Source organism: Caenorhabditis elegans, chromosome III, assembly GCF_000002985.6.
Source record: "Caenorhabditis elegans chromosome III".
Taxonomy (NCBI): Eukaryota; Metazoa; Nematoda; class Chromadorea; order Rhabditida; family Rhabditidae; genus Caenorhabditis; species Caenorhabditis elegans.
Genome location: NC_003281.10, coordinates 8107204 through 8121770, shown reverse-complemented (window position 1 = coordinate 8121770; position 14567 = coordinate 8107204). Strand labels below are relative to the sequence as shown.

At 36.5% G+C, this 14567-nt stretch overlaps 2 protein-coding genes and 2 non-coding genes across 5 annotated transcripts; 2 read left to right on the top strand and 2 right to left on the bottom strand.

The window, feature by feature from the left end:
- Nucleotides 1-538: 538 nt before the first annotated feature.
- On the top strand, nucleotides 539-10603 carry gei-8 (Nuclear receptor corepressor 1). Of its 2 annotated transcripts, NM_066372.8 has the most exons (17): nucleotides 539-718; nucleotides 966-1052; nucleotides 1109-1755; nucleotides 2001-2073; nucleotides 2124-2313; nucleotides 3394-3728; nucleotides 3775-5015; nucleotides 5486-6024; nucleotides 6106-6308; nucleotides 6361-6415; nucleotides 6461-6592; nucleotides 6998-7246; nucleotides 7681-7947; nucleotides 8203-8274; nucleotides 8815-9519; nucleotides 9568-9922; nucleotides 9976-10603. In NM_066372.8, the coding sequence occupies exons 1-17, from the start codon at nucleotides 711-713 to the stop codon at nucleotides 10152-10154; spliced, it is 5337 nt and encodes a 1778-aa protein (NP_498773.3). In that variant the 5' UTR covers nucleotides 539-710; the 3' UTR covers nucleotides 10155-10603. The 2 variants fall into 2 exon arrangements, with proteins under 2 accessions (NP_498773.3, NP_741245.3); NM_171207.9 differs by lacking the exon at nucleotides 6998-7246.
- On the bottom strand, nucleotides 10558-12981 carry C14B9.3 (uncharacterized protein; the record flags this gene model as incomplete). The annotated part of the gene is made up of 8 exons (NM_066370.5): nucleotides 10558-10835; nucleotides 10884-11004; nucleotides 11415-11515; nucleotides 11689-11828; nucleotides 11875-12011; nucleotides 12255-12355; nucleotides 12698-12836; nucleotides 12895-12981. The coding sequence occupies 8 exons, from the start codon at nucleotides 12979-12981 to the stop codon at nucleotides 10615-10617; spliced, it is 1047 nt and encodes a 348-aa protein (NP_498771.1). The 3' UTR covers nucleotides 10558-10614.
- Nucleotides 12037-12179, top strand: C14B9.13. The gene has a single exon (NR_052490.1). It is a non-coding gene; the product is annotated as an Unclassified non-coding RNA C14B9.13 (non-coding RNA).
- C14B9.t2 lies at nucleotides 12047-12168 on the bottom strand. Its single transcript has 2 exons — nucleotides 12131-12168; nucleotides 12047-12092 (listed from the first exon to the last, which is right to left on the bottom strand). It is a non-coding gene; the product is annotated as a tRNA-Leu (tRNA).
- Nucleotides 12982-14567: the final 1586 nt, after the last annotated feature.

Here is a 14567-nt window from a genome sequence, read left to right as displayed (position 1 = left end):
GGATCATTGCTCTCACAACTCATTTAAGAAAGTTATGAGAAAATTGATTAGTTGTTAAAATACTAACTAGGCTAATCTGTCATTTTCGAAGTACTCTATTTTCTTTTTTAAATCCAATATTTGCGATACTATGATGTTGCTCACAACTAGATGCTCTAGAAACCAAACATTCAAGTTCTATTTTGCCTTACGCGAAGTAAAACTATTCTTAAAATAAGGTAATTTTCTGAAAAATGGAGTGTTCTCTGTCCAGTGTAGGCCAAAAGAAGTCTAAAACATTTTTTGAAGAGACTTTCGAAAAAAATAGACTTTAAGAACAATTTTGGAAAACTAAAATTTTCATTTAGTTATTTGTCATTTTTCATATTCTCGAAACACTTAATACCAATTAGAATCATGTTAACCTTTAAATGAAAACCAAGCTAATCCTCCTACTTTTGGATTATGTTTTTTATGCTTGACTTCCGTTTATTTTTCGTTTAGTTTATGTTTTTCTATGTTCTGAAAATTTTCTTTTCTCTTATTTATTGATTTTCAGGTTTTATTCCTCTTATCACATAATCACAAGTGGAAGGAGGGAATAGGATATCAGAGGTGTAAAACGACCATTGAATAATCAGAAAATTGCTCTTCCGGTCGAAAGTCGTCTTTGTATTTCATCGGGACGGTGGGAAAGACGACACTAGACTGCGAAGAGATACAAAGAAATCATGGAAAGGTTTGTATAATTTAAAGTTGGAAAATCTTGGGGTAGCTTCAATTGTGTTTATTATTTCAAAAATTTTTTTTTTCAGTCTAAAATTCAGAAATACCAATTTTTCTAAAAACTCCAGAAAGAATTAAATATCCAAGTTTTAAAAAATGTGATTTTTCAAAACGACAAACATTTCCATTCTCGATACTCCAACTTCATTCTTAATTAATTAATACTTAATAAAACTTAATAAATAACCAATTTTTTTCAGCTTCAAAGAGCTCGCCCGTGAATATGATGAGAAGTTCAAAGCCTTTCAAGATGATCTTCAAAAATGGGAAGAAACTTCAGAAAGAAAGTGAGTTTTAAGCAATTTCTCCGAGAAAGTTAGGTTTTAAATTTCATTTTTTACAGAGAATACGCAGAGTTTCATCGTGTTCAAGCAGAATCTGAATTCCCAGAGCTGAAAAGAGAACGGGAGGATCGAGAACGATGGGCTCGTGCTGAACGAATCCGCGGTGAAGATGAGAAGAGTATGCTGGCAAAAGAGCACGCCGACAAGAAAATTCGGCTAGGTGTTGCAAAAATCCCACGACTTCTCACAGAGAGTGAACGAAAAATGGATGAATTTGTGGAACGACCCGGTTCAATTCTGAAAGATATGAAGAAAGAACATCGACAATCAGTGTTGGATCGTCTTGAAGAATGGAGCCCTGAAGAGAGATCATTGTTTAAGAGTCGACAAGCAGATCATGTGAAGATTTTCCATGGACTAACCGAGTTTTTTGTTGATAAAACCGCATCGGATCTTGTGCTTTTTTACTATATGAACAAGAAAACCGAAGACTACAAGAAGGACTTCAAACCTAAGAAACGAGTCACAAAATATAAAGTTGGAGCATTTCCATCGGTTGAAGAGCTTGCATACTTTCGAATGATGCCTCCTTTGGATTTTTCTTCATTTCCCAAAAACTCTCTAATGTGTTATTTTTGCTGTCGTACAGTCAACGGAATCGATCTTAATGGAACATTTATGCCAAAAGAGGCTTATGAAATTTTTGGTAAGTATAATGTTCAAATTTGTATTTCAAAATCTTCAATCTCCCTTTATATCCCCTTTTGAGACGAATTCCACCTTTTCACAGACGTAGAGAAAACGACGCAGAACCCTGCAATTTCTGATTCGTTTTGTTCTAGGCGATGTGAAAATTTGTATCTGAAAAAAATAAAATAGGAATACATTTTTCAACCCTACAATAAAAAATTTGAGAAGTCAGAAGTGTGTATCTATAAATATATATTTCAGCTATCTGTCCTGATGAAGATCGAGTTGTTTGTTCGGGTTGTCGTGAAGAAGCTGCAAAACTATATAAAGACAAGTAAGTTGTAGAAATCTTTGAAACATAATTAGAATTACCATAATTTTCAGTCGGTGCTTTGGTAATCGATGCTCAAATCAGAAGAAACGAGCAAATCGAGTCAATAGGAATATTCCTCTAGATTTCGCCGACTTTCCAGTCAGAACGCGTGCATTCATCATGGATAAACTCGGATCGACACGTGTTGCTGTCAAATTTTGTACTCCATGCAAGAATGCCTTGACTCGGTGGATTAATGATGTGAGTTGTTAAAACGGGGATATCTACTATTCTGAAAAACAACCATATGACATCCGAAAAAGTTATCAACGAGGGGTCTGAATTGTACTGTAAAAACGATTTCCCGATTTCTTGTATCTTTTAACCAATACATCCTTTGTGGATTAGGAAATATGTAGTAGTAAAGAGCAAGATGTAGGGTCGTAAAGTGAGAGCTCATAATCGGAGGAACATGCAATTACTTGGAAAGGGTGAATGCGGTGGTCCTCTTTTTTGATACGACACTCTCTCTCTCATGCACATACATTTATTTTCGGATAATAGGGAGATCATAAAAGTACAGTATCATGTGTGATTCGTGACTGATTTGCATTCGAATAAAAAATAAAACATATTCGTTCACTCTGTTTTATCATTTTTTTACTATCGGGAATTTTTAAAATTATATTTTTCGACAAATTTTCGCGCTTTTCTTCCGGTATCTTTTTTAATTCGATTAAATACGTCAAATTGCAAAAGGAACATCGATTGAAAAAAAAACCTAGAAATTTTTATCAGTTTTCGGTGTATTGAGACTGATATCTAGTACGCTTAAAGTCCACTGAAAACCAATAACAATTATTGTAAGACTAAAATTTTCACTTTGAAATGAAAATTAGCAACTCCACATATTTATTCTGAGGTACAACAGTTTATAAAACGTTAATGATTAAAAAATTTTTAGAAATGTTTTGTTCAAGAATGACAATCTATTACTTTTGGGCCCTCTTCAAACCCAAACATTGTGCTTTGCTCGAGATTGATCTTTCTCATTTATATTCTGACACATTCATCTCTTGAAAGGAGTGTGCTGAGAATAAGCAAGCTTCAGAATTGAACGATCCTACTCTATTAAACCAGGAAGTGTTGTATATTCTATGCACGGCATTCTCAGTGATAAAGGCGATTTTGTTGGTCGAAAATTATATTTGTAAAGTCCCATGAGAGAATGGGCTCTTTTATGGTTGGGAAAGAGAACACGGTACCTGTCACCGTTGATATGAGAAATTAAAATGTGAAAATAAAAATATGAAAAGCAACAAAAACAATAAATATTTTCAGGTGAACAACAAAGAGGAAACAATAATGGCAGAACTCTTGAACTATGAGGGACAAGTTGGTTGGACGGATGATGAAAAGACAAAACTTGTGACATTAATTAACTCATCACCGACACTTGATTGGGTTTCCATTTCGGAAGGAATGAATCGTCGACCGAATGAGTGCAAAATGCAATATGATGCTATGAATGGTGTCAAAACTCAGCCAATGATTGAAGAAGTTGATGAAGAAGATGGAAATGGTCAGGAAGAAGGAGGTGATGCATTGGTGAATACACCTACAACATCAAGCGCTGCTGCCAGAAGAAGTGGATTAGCGAGGAATGCTAAAAAACCGTAAGTTTATATGAAAAGTTGAAAATATAGTAACTTTCTATTACAGAGTGCGAACACCTCGGGCTCCTCGTTCAGCTGGAGGTCGTAGAACAGGCGGAGCTGTTACTCGTGCTCAGGCAGTGCCAAAACCCGTCGAGGATCTTGGAGAGGAAATTGATGAAATGGAGATTGAAGATAATGATGAGGATGCAAGCAGAGGTAGTAGAGGGAAGGATTCCAAGGCACCAAGTGATCGAGATGGGTCTCCAGCTGATATGGAAGGTGATTCACCTGAAGGACAGGATCAAGACGCTGATCAAGACCAAGATCAAGATCAGGATGTAGATGAAGAGGAAGAGGAGGTGATTGTCAGAGACATTGATTCACCTGTAAAGACGTTATTATCACCGAAGATTTTGTCTGGGGGTCACAAACCAGATTTTCCACCAGTACCCCGAATTCAAAAGCCATCGACATCGTCCCAACCTCCACCGCCGGAACCAATGGATACAAAGGAAAATGAGTCTGATGATGGTGAGGAGGACAATGACATTCTCGAGATTGATGTAGACGAGCCACCAGCAAAAAGGCCCACACCAACCTCTTCATCATCCCATCTCATCGGCTCAAGCAGTGTTGGCGGCAGTGAACGAGAGCTCGGTGGGCGTGGTCTTGTCCAACAACAACAGCAGCAGCAGCCACAGGCACAGAGTGCCGCGCCTCCAGTGACCGTCTCTACAGCCGCTGCTGCAACAGCCGAGAGACTCGTCAATGCCACGTCGCCCTCACCCTCTGTCGCCTCTCAGCATCTAGTACCAACTGAAACAAGTACATCTGTTCCGCCGGTCACTATTGTGCCTCCTGCCATTCAACAGCCAGTCGTTGTCATATCTGGTGCGGCGCCTCAGTTTACTCAACAACAGACGACACATTCACCAGCTCTAATTGCACAACCTATTCCTCAACAGCTTATACCGCAACGAGTCTCTACGCCTGCTCAGATACTCACGCCGACTCCAGTTCGACCGACTGCGGCGTCAACTCCTTCTATGGATCAATTTCTTGGGTTATTCAAGCAGCAACAACAGCAGCAACAACAACAGCCACAACAATCGAATCTTATGCAACAACTTGGAAATATAAATCCTCAGTTTCTTGCTCTTCTTCTTCAACAACAACAGCAACAGCAACAAGTTCAACAGGCACAGGTACAGGCAGCTCAAACTCAAGGATCTCTTACATCTGGAACTCCATTTCAAGCACAGCAAAGACCAGATGAAGCACTTCAGAAGTTATTTTCTAGTCCAGGTAAATTTGAGATTTTGTTTATATCACTTTCAATTTTATAAACGCATTATTGAGTACATTCCTATCGAATGACAATACAGACGGCACACGGTTTTGCTTTGTTTCATAATTTCTTTCTTTCTTCATCATCTTTGTGTTGTTCCAAAAAAAACAGAAAAAGGGCATTATAATAATGATTATCTGTATGCGAATTTTTGTGATTTTTAGGTAAATAATACGGTATCCGTCCGGTCTCGACATGGCAAATTTTTGTGAACCGCAAAGGGTGTGCGCCTTTAAAGAGTACTGTAATTTCAAACTTTAGTTTCTGCCGAATTTGCATTAACTTTTAATAGTTTAAAGGTGCACATCCGCTTGTATTCAATAAAAAATTTCGTGCCGAGACCGATTACCGTATATTGGCGCAAGATTTCGCGTCAGCGTAATATAGCTTTTCGCTGAAATATTTATATTAATGTACAACTTTTCAGAGATGCTCGGAACACTACTCAACGCAAAATATCAATTTCCTCAGTTTCCACAAGCTATTCAACAAAATCCATTGCTCATGAACGCTCAACATCAGCTAATTCTTCAGCAGCAGCAACTAGCCATGCAGCATGCACAAGCTCAGGCAGCGCAGGCAGCGCAGGCACAAGCAGCTCAAGCAGCACAGGCACAGGCACAAGCTCAAGCCGAAGCTAAACTGAAAACCCAAGCCGCTCAAGCGAAAGCTCAAGCTGATGCTCAGGCTCGAGTACAAACTCAACAGCAGGCACATTTGAAGGCTCAAGCACAAGCTCAATATCAGATGAATCGTCCTCAACTCATTCCGGCAAGTGTTCAAATGCCGATAGGAATTAATACTGCGTATCATCAAAAATCGCTGACTCCCTCTGAAACATCAGCAAGTGCGACACCTCCGGCTCATCGTCCACGAGCTGCAACAACAGTTGGAAGTAAGATGCCAGCTGGTAGATCTAATGTTCAAGAAGCTGAGCTGAGGACCCTGAAAGAAGAGCTAATCAAGGTGAGTACAAAGTGAAACGTTTCTTCTCTGAACATTTTTTTTAAATAAAACTAGAATTCACTAGAAAACGTTGATTTTCAGAGAATTCGTCTGTTTCGCGATAGAATAGCCGAGGATGCACATTTGAAACGAGAGGAGGAGAATATTGTAACTTACACTGCACAAATTCAAGCCTCGCGAGTGCAATACAATACCGAAATTCTCGGCCAGATGAAACAACGTTATGAGCAAGCTGCTGCAAGACGAATTGAAATAGTGAAGGAATTGGATGAACCTGCTAAATTGTGAGTCACGCGAAATTAGATATATTCTTGTTAAGAATCGAAAATATTTCAGTATTAATGGAGTGCAGAATAAGTTCAACGATTTCTCCGTTTTCAAGCTTGATGAGGTTGGGATTTTGATTCCAGAATAAATTTATTTATCAAAATTTCAGATTGATCGTCAAACTTTACATGAAATACTTCAACGATACGCCGCAGAGCAGAAACCCGATCAACTTCAACAGCAGCAAAATGATTTCCACAATTTATTACGTCAGAACAATATTGGAATTCGTCAAGCTCAGGTAGGCATTTTTAATTATTCGAAATTTCAGTGCGATATATTTATGAAATCTATTGCCCAGTTGCGATAAAATCGATGTTTGACGCAAAATTACGGTTTCCGGTCTCGAGACGACCGAAAATTTCACGCTTAAAGAAATATAAAAAGAGTAATGTCCAGTCGTGTCGAGCCCGATTACCGTAATTTTTCGCAACAGGGTAAACCTAAAAGTCAGATATTTGTTTGAAATCTTCAACTATTCAAAATCTATAGTTATATGTGTTTGCACGACAGTGTGATCCATTTAGTGCATGAAATGCTTTTTGTGTAAAACCACTCAACACACCTATTCACCCACAAAGACCTCACTTTCTCTTCCTGAAGAATCATCTTACCACGTGTGTGACCCTTTTGTTTTGTTTTGCAGTATCCAGCACTGCAGGCTTCACCACATCAAGCGGCCATCATTCAGCACCAGCAGCAGCAGGAAGCATTCAAGAAACTACAACAGCAGCATCAAGATGCTCAAAAGAGAAAACTTGAAGCTCCAGTATCTTCAGCAACTCCGCAAGTCAAGCGTATTGCACTTAGCCAATCATCTCCTGTTCAACGTTTTTCACAACATCCAAATGGAACTCTACCACACAATTTGGCTGTTGTTTATCAGAATAAGATGGTTTGTGTCAGAACTGTGGGCACCCTTGGTGTTGAAGAATGAAAACGCATGAGCAGTCTTTTAATCATGTTTCTGATTCAAAAAATGACATGGAAACGTGATGCAAAATTTTGCATGTCAATTAAAATCTTTTTTCCTCCATAAGTTTCGTGCGTGTTTGTCTTGAATCTATTGTGCACATTAACCAGTTATATTATCCTGACGCAAAATTAAGCTATTTTTGGGTTACTACGGTACCCGGTCTCGACACGACATTTTTTCAGTGCTGAAAGGTGCGCACTTTTGAAGAGTACTGTAACTTCAAACTATTGTTACTGCATATTTTCCCTGAATTTTAATAGTTTTTTGATAAAAATATTTATATTGAAAAAAGTCAAATTTAGAAAAATGATTTTCTAAAATGAATATAAATTACTATATTTTCCCATTTTCAGCCTCAAGATCGTGAGAAGCTTCTCCAAGAACAACAGTTGAATCAATACCTTTTTGCTGCTCAACAACAGCATCTACAGCAACAACAGCAACATCATGGTACCCAACCAGAGCAAAAATCAAAGAGAAAATCAGGAATTGAAAGCATCACAAGTATGCAAGGTGCACCTCATCGTCATATTCAATTGGCTGGGCCTTCTTCTTCTCGAATTCAAAGTGGTAGAGGTGTTAGTCCTGCTCTTTCAGCTTCAAGAAGTGTTGCACCAACGGTAAGTAACTTTATTCATATTTGAATACTTCTTAGTGAAAGAAGGAATATTAAGTTTCTAAAATAAAACTATTTTGACTTTAGAAAAAAATCTTTGTGTAAACAAAAAATTTATGATCATGATTTTTCTCTCAAAACCTTCAAACGTTTCCCTCCTCTACTATTCGTTTATTCTATAACTTAAAAATTTCAATTTATTGGGAATGAAGTGCAAAATCAAGTAGAACAACCCTGTTTCTAAAATTTTTAATTTCAGATCTCTGGGGCTGCTGGTCGTAGTATCACTGCCGGAACATCGGGACATTCATCTACTTCCGATTACAACAAGGTTTGTGCTATAGTTTTTTGTTTTTTTTTTGAAATGTGTACACTTCTCACAATTTTTTTCAATTTTCGCTGATCTTAGAACGGTTTGTCTTTTTGTCTGAAATGAAAATGTGTCAGAACGCGAATGATTCACATGATGGCAATTGTTTATTCTATTCTTCTCTCTTTTGGCATACTAAAATGCTTCGCGATTTTTTCGAGTATATTAGTTTTTTTTTTCGAAAATCAGAACGAAACTCCAATGATTTAAAACTGACAAAACAGTATTTTGAAAAACAGCTTTTTGTAAAAAACCAATTGTGAAATAAGATTGCCGATTTGAATGTATAATATAAAAATAATAAGCAAAAATGAAGCATTTTAGAAAAAATCAGCAATTTTCTAACTATCTTCTCTTTTCCTTCACCTCCGAGAGTACACATTACTGCGTAAATCGACACATGGCATTGTTAGAGGTTTAACGGCCGTTCTTCCATTCTCAAAATCGGAAGCCTTCATTGGTTTCATTTCAATTTTGCAACTAAACAATTTGATTTTTTAGGAACTTGCTGAGAGGATGAATGAAGTTTTCAAGCCAACTCATCCGCAGCTTCTTCAAACAAAAGCTTCTGCAATGAATTCGAATGCAGTGTCACCTGCAAACACAAATAATTCAGATGAAATTGAATGTGTATATCAAGGACCACCCAAGACGCCAGCATCTATAAAACGTCTTCAACCGACAGAAGGACCTAGAACTCTTTCTGGACAACGAATGAAGAGCATTTTAAGTGTTCCTGCTCACCAGCGAAGATCGAGCATTCCACCAGTGAAAACAGAAGATGAAGCTATGGAGTGTCTTTCAATGATGATGTATGAAGAGGCGAAGGCGCCGCCATCTGATCGGATTGTGACTAAATTGATTTCGAGTAGCGAAGCTGCTGCCGCCGCGAATCCGTCTGCCAAGTTTTCGTATCTTGATATTTTTAACGACGTTGTCAAGAGAGACGAGGAACGTTGTCAGAGAATGCTCCAATCGACTTCTGTACTTCAACCATCACGAGAACTAGATGCATTCCTACAACAATTGCAACAGAATCCACAGCAATATGCAAATCTTTCCGCGGCGGAGAAGCTCGCACTACAACAATATCAAATTCATAGTGCTCATCAGAAATCTCAACAACAAGCTCAACTGCAGGCGGCACAACAATTGCAACAGCAGCAGCAAGCCAGGCCTGATCATTACGAGAAATTCCATCTTTTGGTATGTATCTTTAAAATTGAAATGAATTCTATGAATCTTTTCTTACAGCGTCCCAATGCGGAAATTGTCCGGCCGATCCCAACAACGTTTTCTCATTTTTTGAACAAAGCGACAACGTCTACAGTTTCATCGTCCGCATCAGCTCCACAGTTTCTGCAACCGCCAGCAGCAGCTTCAATTGCTGCACCAACTCCAATTTCCACACCACATGCGATGCCATCTCCCTCAGTAGGTGTACAGACAGCACCTCCGACTCCACAAGCTGTACATCATCCTGTTATGCCTATTATTCCTGGTAAACCATCATCAGTCAACTCAAATGTGTCAGATGTGTCTTCAGATGATGACGATGTTCGAAATCCTGAGAAGTTGCCAGCCAACAGATTGCCTCCTCTTCCAGGCGGTAAGCTTTTATTCCCACGAATTTTGTCAAAAAAAATATCATAATTTTTCCAGATAAAACAGCTTTCCGATCAGTTATCGATTTACGGGCAACCGGTCACGTGGCAGTTACCAAGAAGATTCCAGTCAAATATCCCTTAGTTGTTCAAGCTCAAAACGGGATTCAACCAATCAAAGATTACGGTCCACCATGCAAAAATCTTGTTTATGAAGACTTATCGGATGATGAATAGATGTTTCCTACCTCAATATTCAAATTTCCTTATACCATTTCATTGCTCCTATTTCTTTACTTAATCTCTTTCTTTCACTTAATCCATTTAAATTCCTCCCTTCAATGCTTTCCCTTTTTAACAAATACCCTTCAATAATTTACATTAAACTAGGGTTACTGTAGCGTACAAAGTACCGTATTATTTGTGTTCCATTCTCAATTGGGTTGAGTGGCACGTGTAAATAGTTACGAGTATCAATTTTCTTGTTTCTCCAACTGTCTCTCCTTCTCTTGAATATCATATGTGTTTGCGTGATTTCATTCAATTCTTTTTTGTCTTGACTGTTTCAATTGCTTTTTGTGAAATTATTTTTAAATATTTGGTTGTTTAATCGGTGATTCTTTTGTTTCTTTTTTTCTCATTCAACAAAAAACTGTATTCAAAATTAAATAAACATAATTGTAACTAATTCATCAATCTACAAGCTAAGAATCCTTCGTTGATTATATTCAAAAGCTCTGCAGTGTTCATATTTTGCTCCTTTTTTGAAATTAATTGGATCAATCGGTTCACACTCTCCACTGGACGATCGTGGGAAACAAATGAATGAAATGTTTCTAATATCGATTAGGAATGACAGATGAAACGTTGCATATGCAATAATAATGAAATATTCCATTAAAGCGAACAGTTGGGGCACTGAAATTAATTTGATTCAATTAAAAATAAGACAGAAAGAAAACTTACTATATGAATGACAAATTGGAAATGTGATAGAAGATTGATGATATTGCATATATTGTGGCATTAAATATACATAAATAACAACTGATATTAATTTCATGATCATTGATACAGTATCCCATTTCTGAAAAATTTAATTTGAAAGTTTGAATTAATATTAATTTTTATGGGGTTATTTTAGTAGTGTTCGAAAGTTTAAAAAAGTGTAGATTATTAGTGTATTTAGTATATAGTGTAGTGTAGATTGGAGATTTTATTCAAGCCACCAAAACATGTAATTTAATACATTTGTGACGTCATAAAGTGTATTTATTACTGTAGTACTTAGAGACGCATAACTTTTGTACGGATACGATGCGAAAAAATTTCGTGGTGAGACCTTTATTTTTGTTTTTGTGGATGATAAAATGTGAATTTCAAATTAAAACGTCAAAATTTAGCTTTCCTTTTGTAATCCTTTTAAATTTTTGAATCAGATTTCTGACTTCCAAATGCCAAATAAAAATGAAAATTGTCTTGTAATCAAAAACTCACACTTTCAGAATTCGACGAAAATGCAAACATAACCGTAGTGGTGGTCAGCATACTAACAACGGATGACATTGCAAATACAATTTTAAAGAAACGATTCGCTTCTGAAATTAAACGATATTTAGGTTAAGGGTCCTGTAACGAGTGGAACTTTTCAAATACAGTACCATTATTTGCTAATTTTTCTCGATTCAAAAAAGTTTTATTTCCTTTAAAAAACATCGTTATTCTGATAGAACATTTACTACAAAATGGATTTTTTAGCATCAGATTTTACCTGGAAAATCCTCATGTACAGTAACAATACTGAATAGGGACATCATGAAAGCTTCAACAAAAGTGAAAATTGGCATTGAATCCGCCATAACCTTATGTAATGATGAGAACTTTTTGTCGTACTCATGACGGAGAAGATTTCTGAAAAAGGCGTTGAGTTTGAAAAATACTTTAATTTTCCAATTACCTTATTGTAAGTGCATTGAATACTCTAATTACTATTGGTATACAGACTGCATATCGGAAAAGGACATTTCCTATCACGTTCAATTCAAAAAGATTAAGAATTGATGGAAGCCCATCTGCTGGAAATGGAATTGTTGTCTGAAAACAATTAATTGAAAATTTTCAAAAATATCTGCACGAAGTGGGATTCGAACCCACGCACCCATACGAGTACCAGAACACCCAGTTAACCTCGAACTTGAGGCAAGCAATGTACGCTTGAGTCTGGCGCCTTAGACCACTCGGCCATCCGTGCTTCGAGAGTAACAGCGGTCGAGAGCGTACACTTGTCACGGGTGTTGAAGGGGTGAGAGTCAAAGTAGGGGGAAAGGGGAGACTCACGTTACATCGAAAACGACTGCTGCCATATTCTATAACGTATCCTCGTATTAATTCTCGTTCATCAGGGATGTAGTCGGATTTTAGGGATGTGAAAATTCCTCCTGAAAATAAACAGCTAGCATTTTGTCTTTTTGTTTCTTTTTCAAAAAGTTGTTGCATGTAAATATTTCAACAAAACTCGAAGATTTTAAAGATTTATATTGTAGTTTTGCAAATTCTCTGTGCAATTATTCCCATGGTTAAACTGCAAAAGTACGTTATTCGGTTTCGATACGATCAAAACCTTTTCATTTAAGCCTGCGAAAAGAGTGTGTGCCTATAAGGGGTACAGTAACCCAAGCTATTGTTTGCTTCGCATTTTTCGTAGATTTAGTTTCTTTTGTTAGGTATAACCTAAAGTTCTAAACGAAATTTCTCAGAGATTCTTATTTATAATATCTTACCCACAAAACATCCCATTGAGATAACTGTAAATACAAGTGATGGTACAATAACTGGAAAATTCAAATACGCAATATCTGAATTATCATCTTCTGCATGTCCATACTTGAGCCTACGGTTGTCTTCTGTACTTCGAGGTACCTATAATTATATTTCTTATCCCTCAATTCATGAGACCTTTCTTCAAAGATTCACTTACCCGAATTGAGTTTTCATCTTTTCGATCTGCCGATTCGAATGCGTAGTTTGCATAGAAATCATCTGATGTCGACGCAACAACTGCCATCTTTAAATGAAATGTGTTCGTTTTTTGAACAAAAGTTGAACGAATACAGTGACACGAATAAGGGAGAATTGAATAGAAAAAACTTCATTTTTAGACCGTGACGATTTTCAAGAATTCGATGGAGAATTGCAAACAGTGATTGGAAAAAGTATTAGCGAATTTCACTCTAATAGGCGGAGTGTCGCCAGTGGGAGAAATTATTGAAAGCATTCATAATGACCAAATAATTTTAATTTTTTTTTTGAAAATCTTGTGTTTAAAAAATGGCGAGGCATAATTAATACTGAAAATGGGGTTAAAAACATATGTCCCCTACTATTGTGTTGTGTTGTAATTATTTGTATTTAGACATTCTAGGGGTTCAAGCCTGCACTCCACTTTTAATAGTTCTAAATATTATTTGGCATTAGGTAGACCGTCTTTTCAAAGGTCATAACTGAACGGCTAAATACAAAACGTAAAATTCCATATTATCGAGTAAATAGCTTGACAATCCTCAAGCAAAAATATCTAACCTTGAAAACCACAAGAACTTAATGTTTTCCCCGTGGAATGGACATTGAATGAAACAACAACTGATGAGAAACAGGTGAGATAGAGAGAGACTTCTTTTAGACTTTTTCTGTTAAAAGTGCGGAAGATAAGAAAAAGATAATGGATAGCTAATTGAAGTGATCGTTTAAATTAATTAAATTGAATTAATTGGCATGATCACTGAACCTTGAAAGTAAGTTGAAAGAAAGTAAGCATGCTCTTTTCAGAAGAAACATTCTCTGAGAAAAATTATGAAACTTCGTTAATGAAATTTTTGTAATTTTTGTTGTGGAAGACAGTTTGAAGCAGAATAATGCCGGAAATGTAATTTGTCAATTTTAAATCCATCTTAAAACAATTAAATAAATAAACTTAGATCAAAAAACATTTCAAAACATGAAAAGACCAAGATATGAACGGTGTTTATTTTTTAGAAAATTACATAATCGAGAAGATTGTGCAGATGTTTTTCAACGGTATTACCTTTATATAAGTTCTTAAAAGCAACGAGCACTGATAAGAAAATAAAAAATGACGGAACTTATAGTTAGGTAAACGTCCAAATAGACTCCTCCTTTTTCATGGTTTTTTGCATGTTCACAACAAATTTTCTAGTGTATTTAGAAATGATTCCAAAAGTTTTAAGGTAAACTCGCATAAGTGAAGATCAATTTTAATTTTGAAATGATTTTGTAAAGTACTTTCACAACAACTGAGACCAAACAGGTACTTGCGCCAAAAAGTGACCGCCAAGTCAGTTTTTTTGGACACTTTTTAGAAAGAGATCCAATAGAGAACAATGAAAATATGTAGAGATGATGAGACGTAGACAAAAGGTTAACAATAGAAGAAAAAAGAGAAGAATGATTCGAGAAATGAATATATCAGGTTATACAAGAAGACAAGAAAGCTAGCTGCTTATCATGCTTTGTTTCGAAATCGTAGTGTCCGGTCAATGTGATCACTTGGTTACCATCAGGGTATTATTTCTGAAATATATGAGCAAAGATTGAAGAATCTATTCTCAAAGTAACTAAAAGTTATCGGACTTC

Bases quoted from the DNA above. Each gene is read 5' to 3' on its own strand.
- gei-8 (NM_066372.8), top strand. The intron at 2,074-2,123 runs GTAAGTTGTAGA...CATAATTTTCAG, and splicing joins GCAAAACTATATAAAGACAA to TCGGTGCTTTGGTAATCGAT. The intron at 3,729-3,774 runs GTAAGTTTATAT...TTTCTATTACAG, and splicing joins GCGAGGAATGCTAAAAAACC to AGTGCGAACACCTCGGGCTC.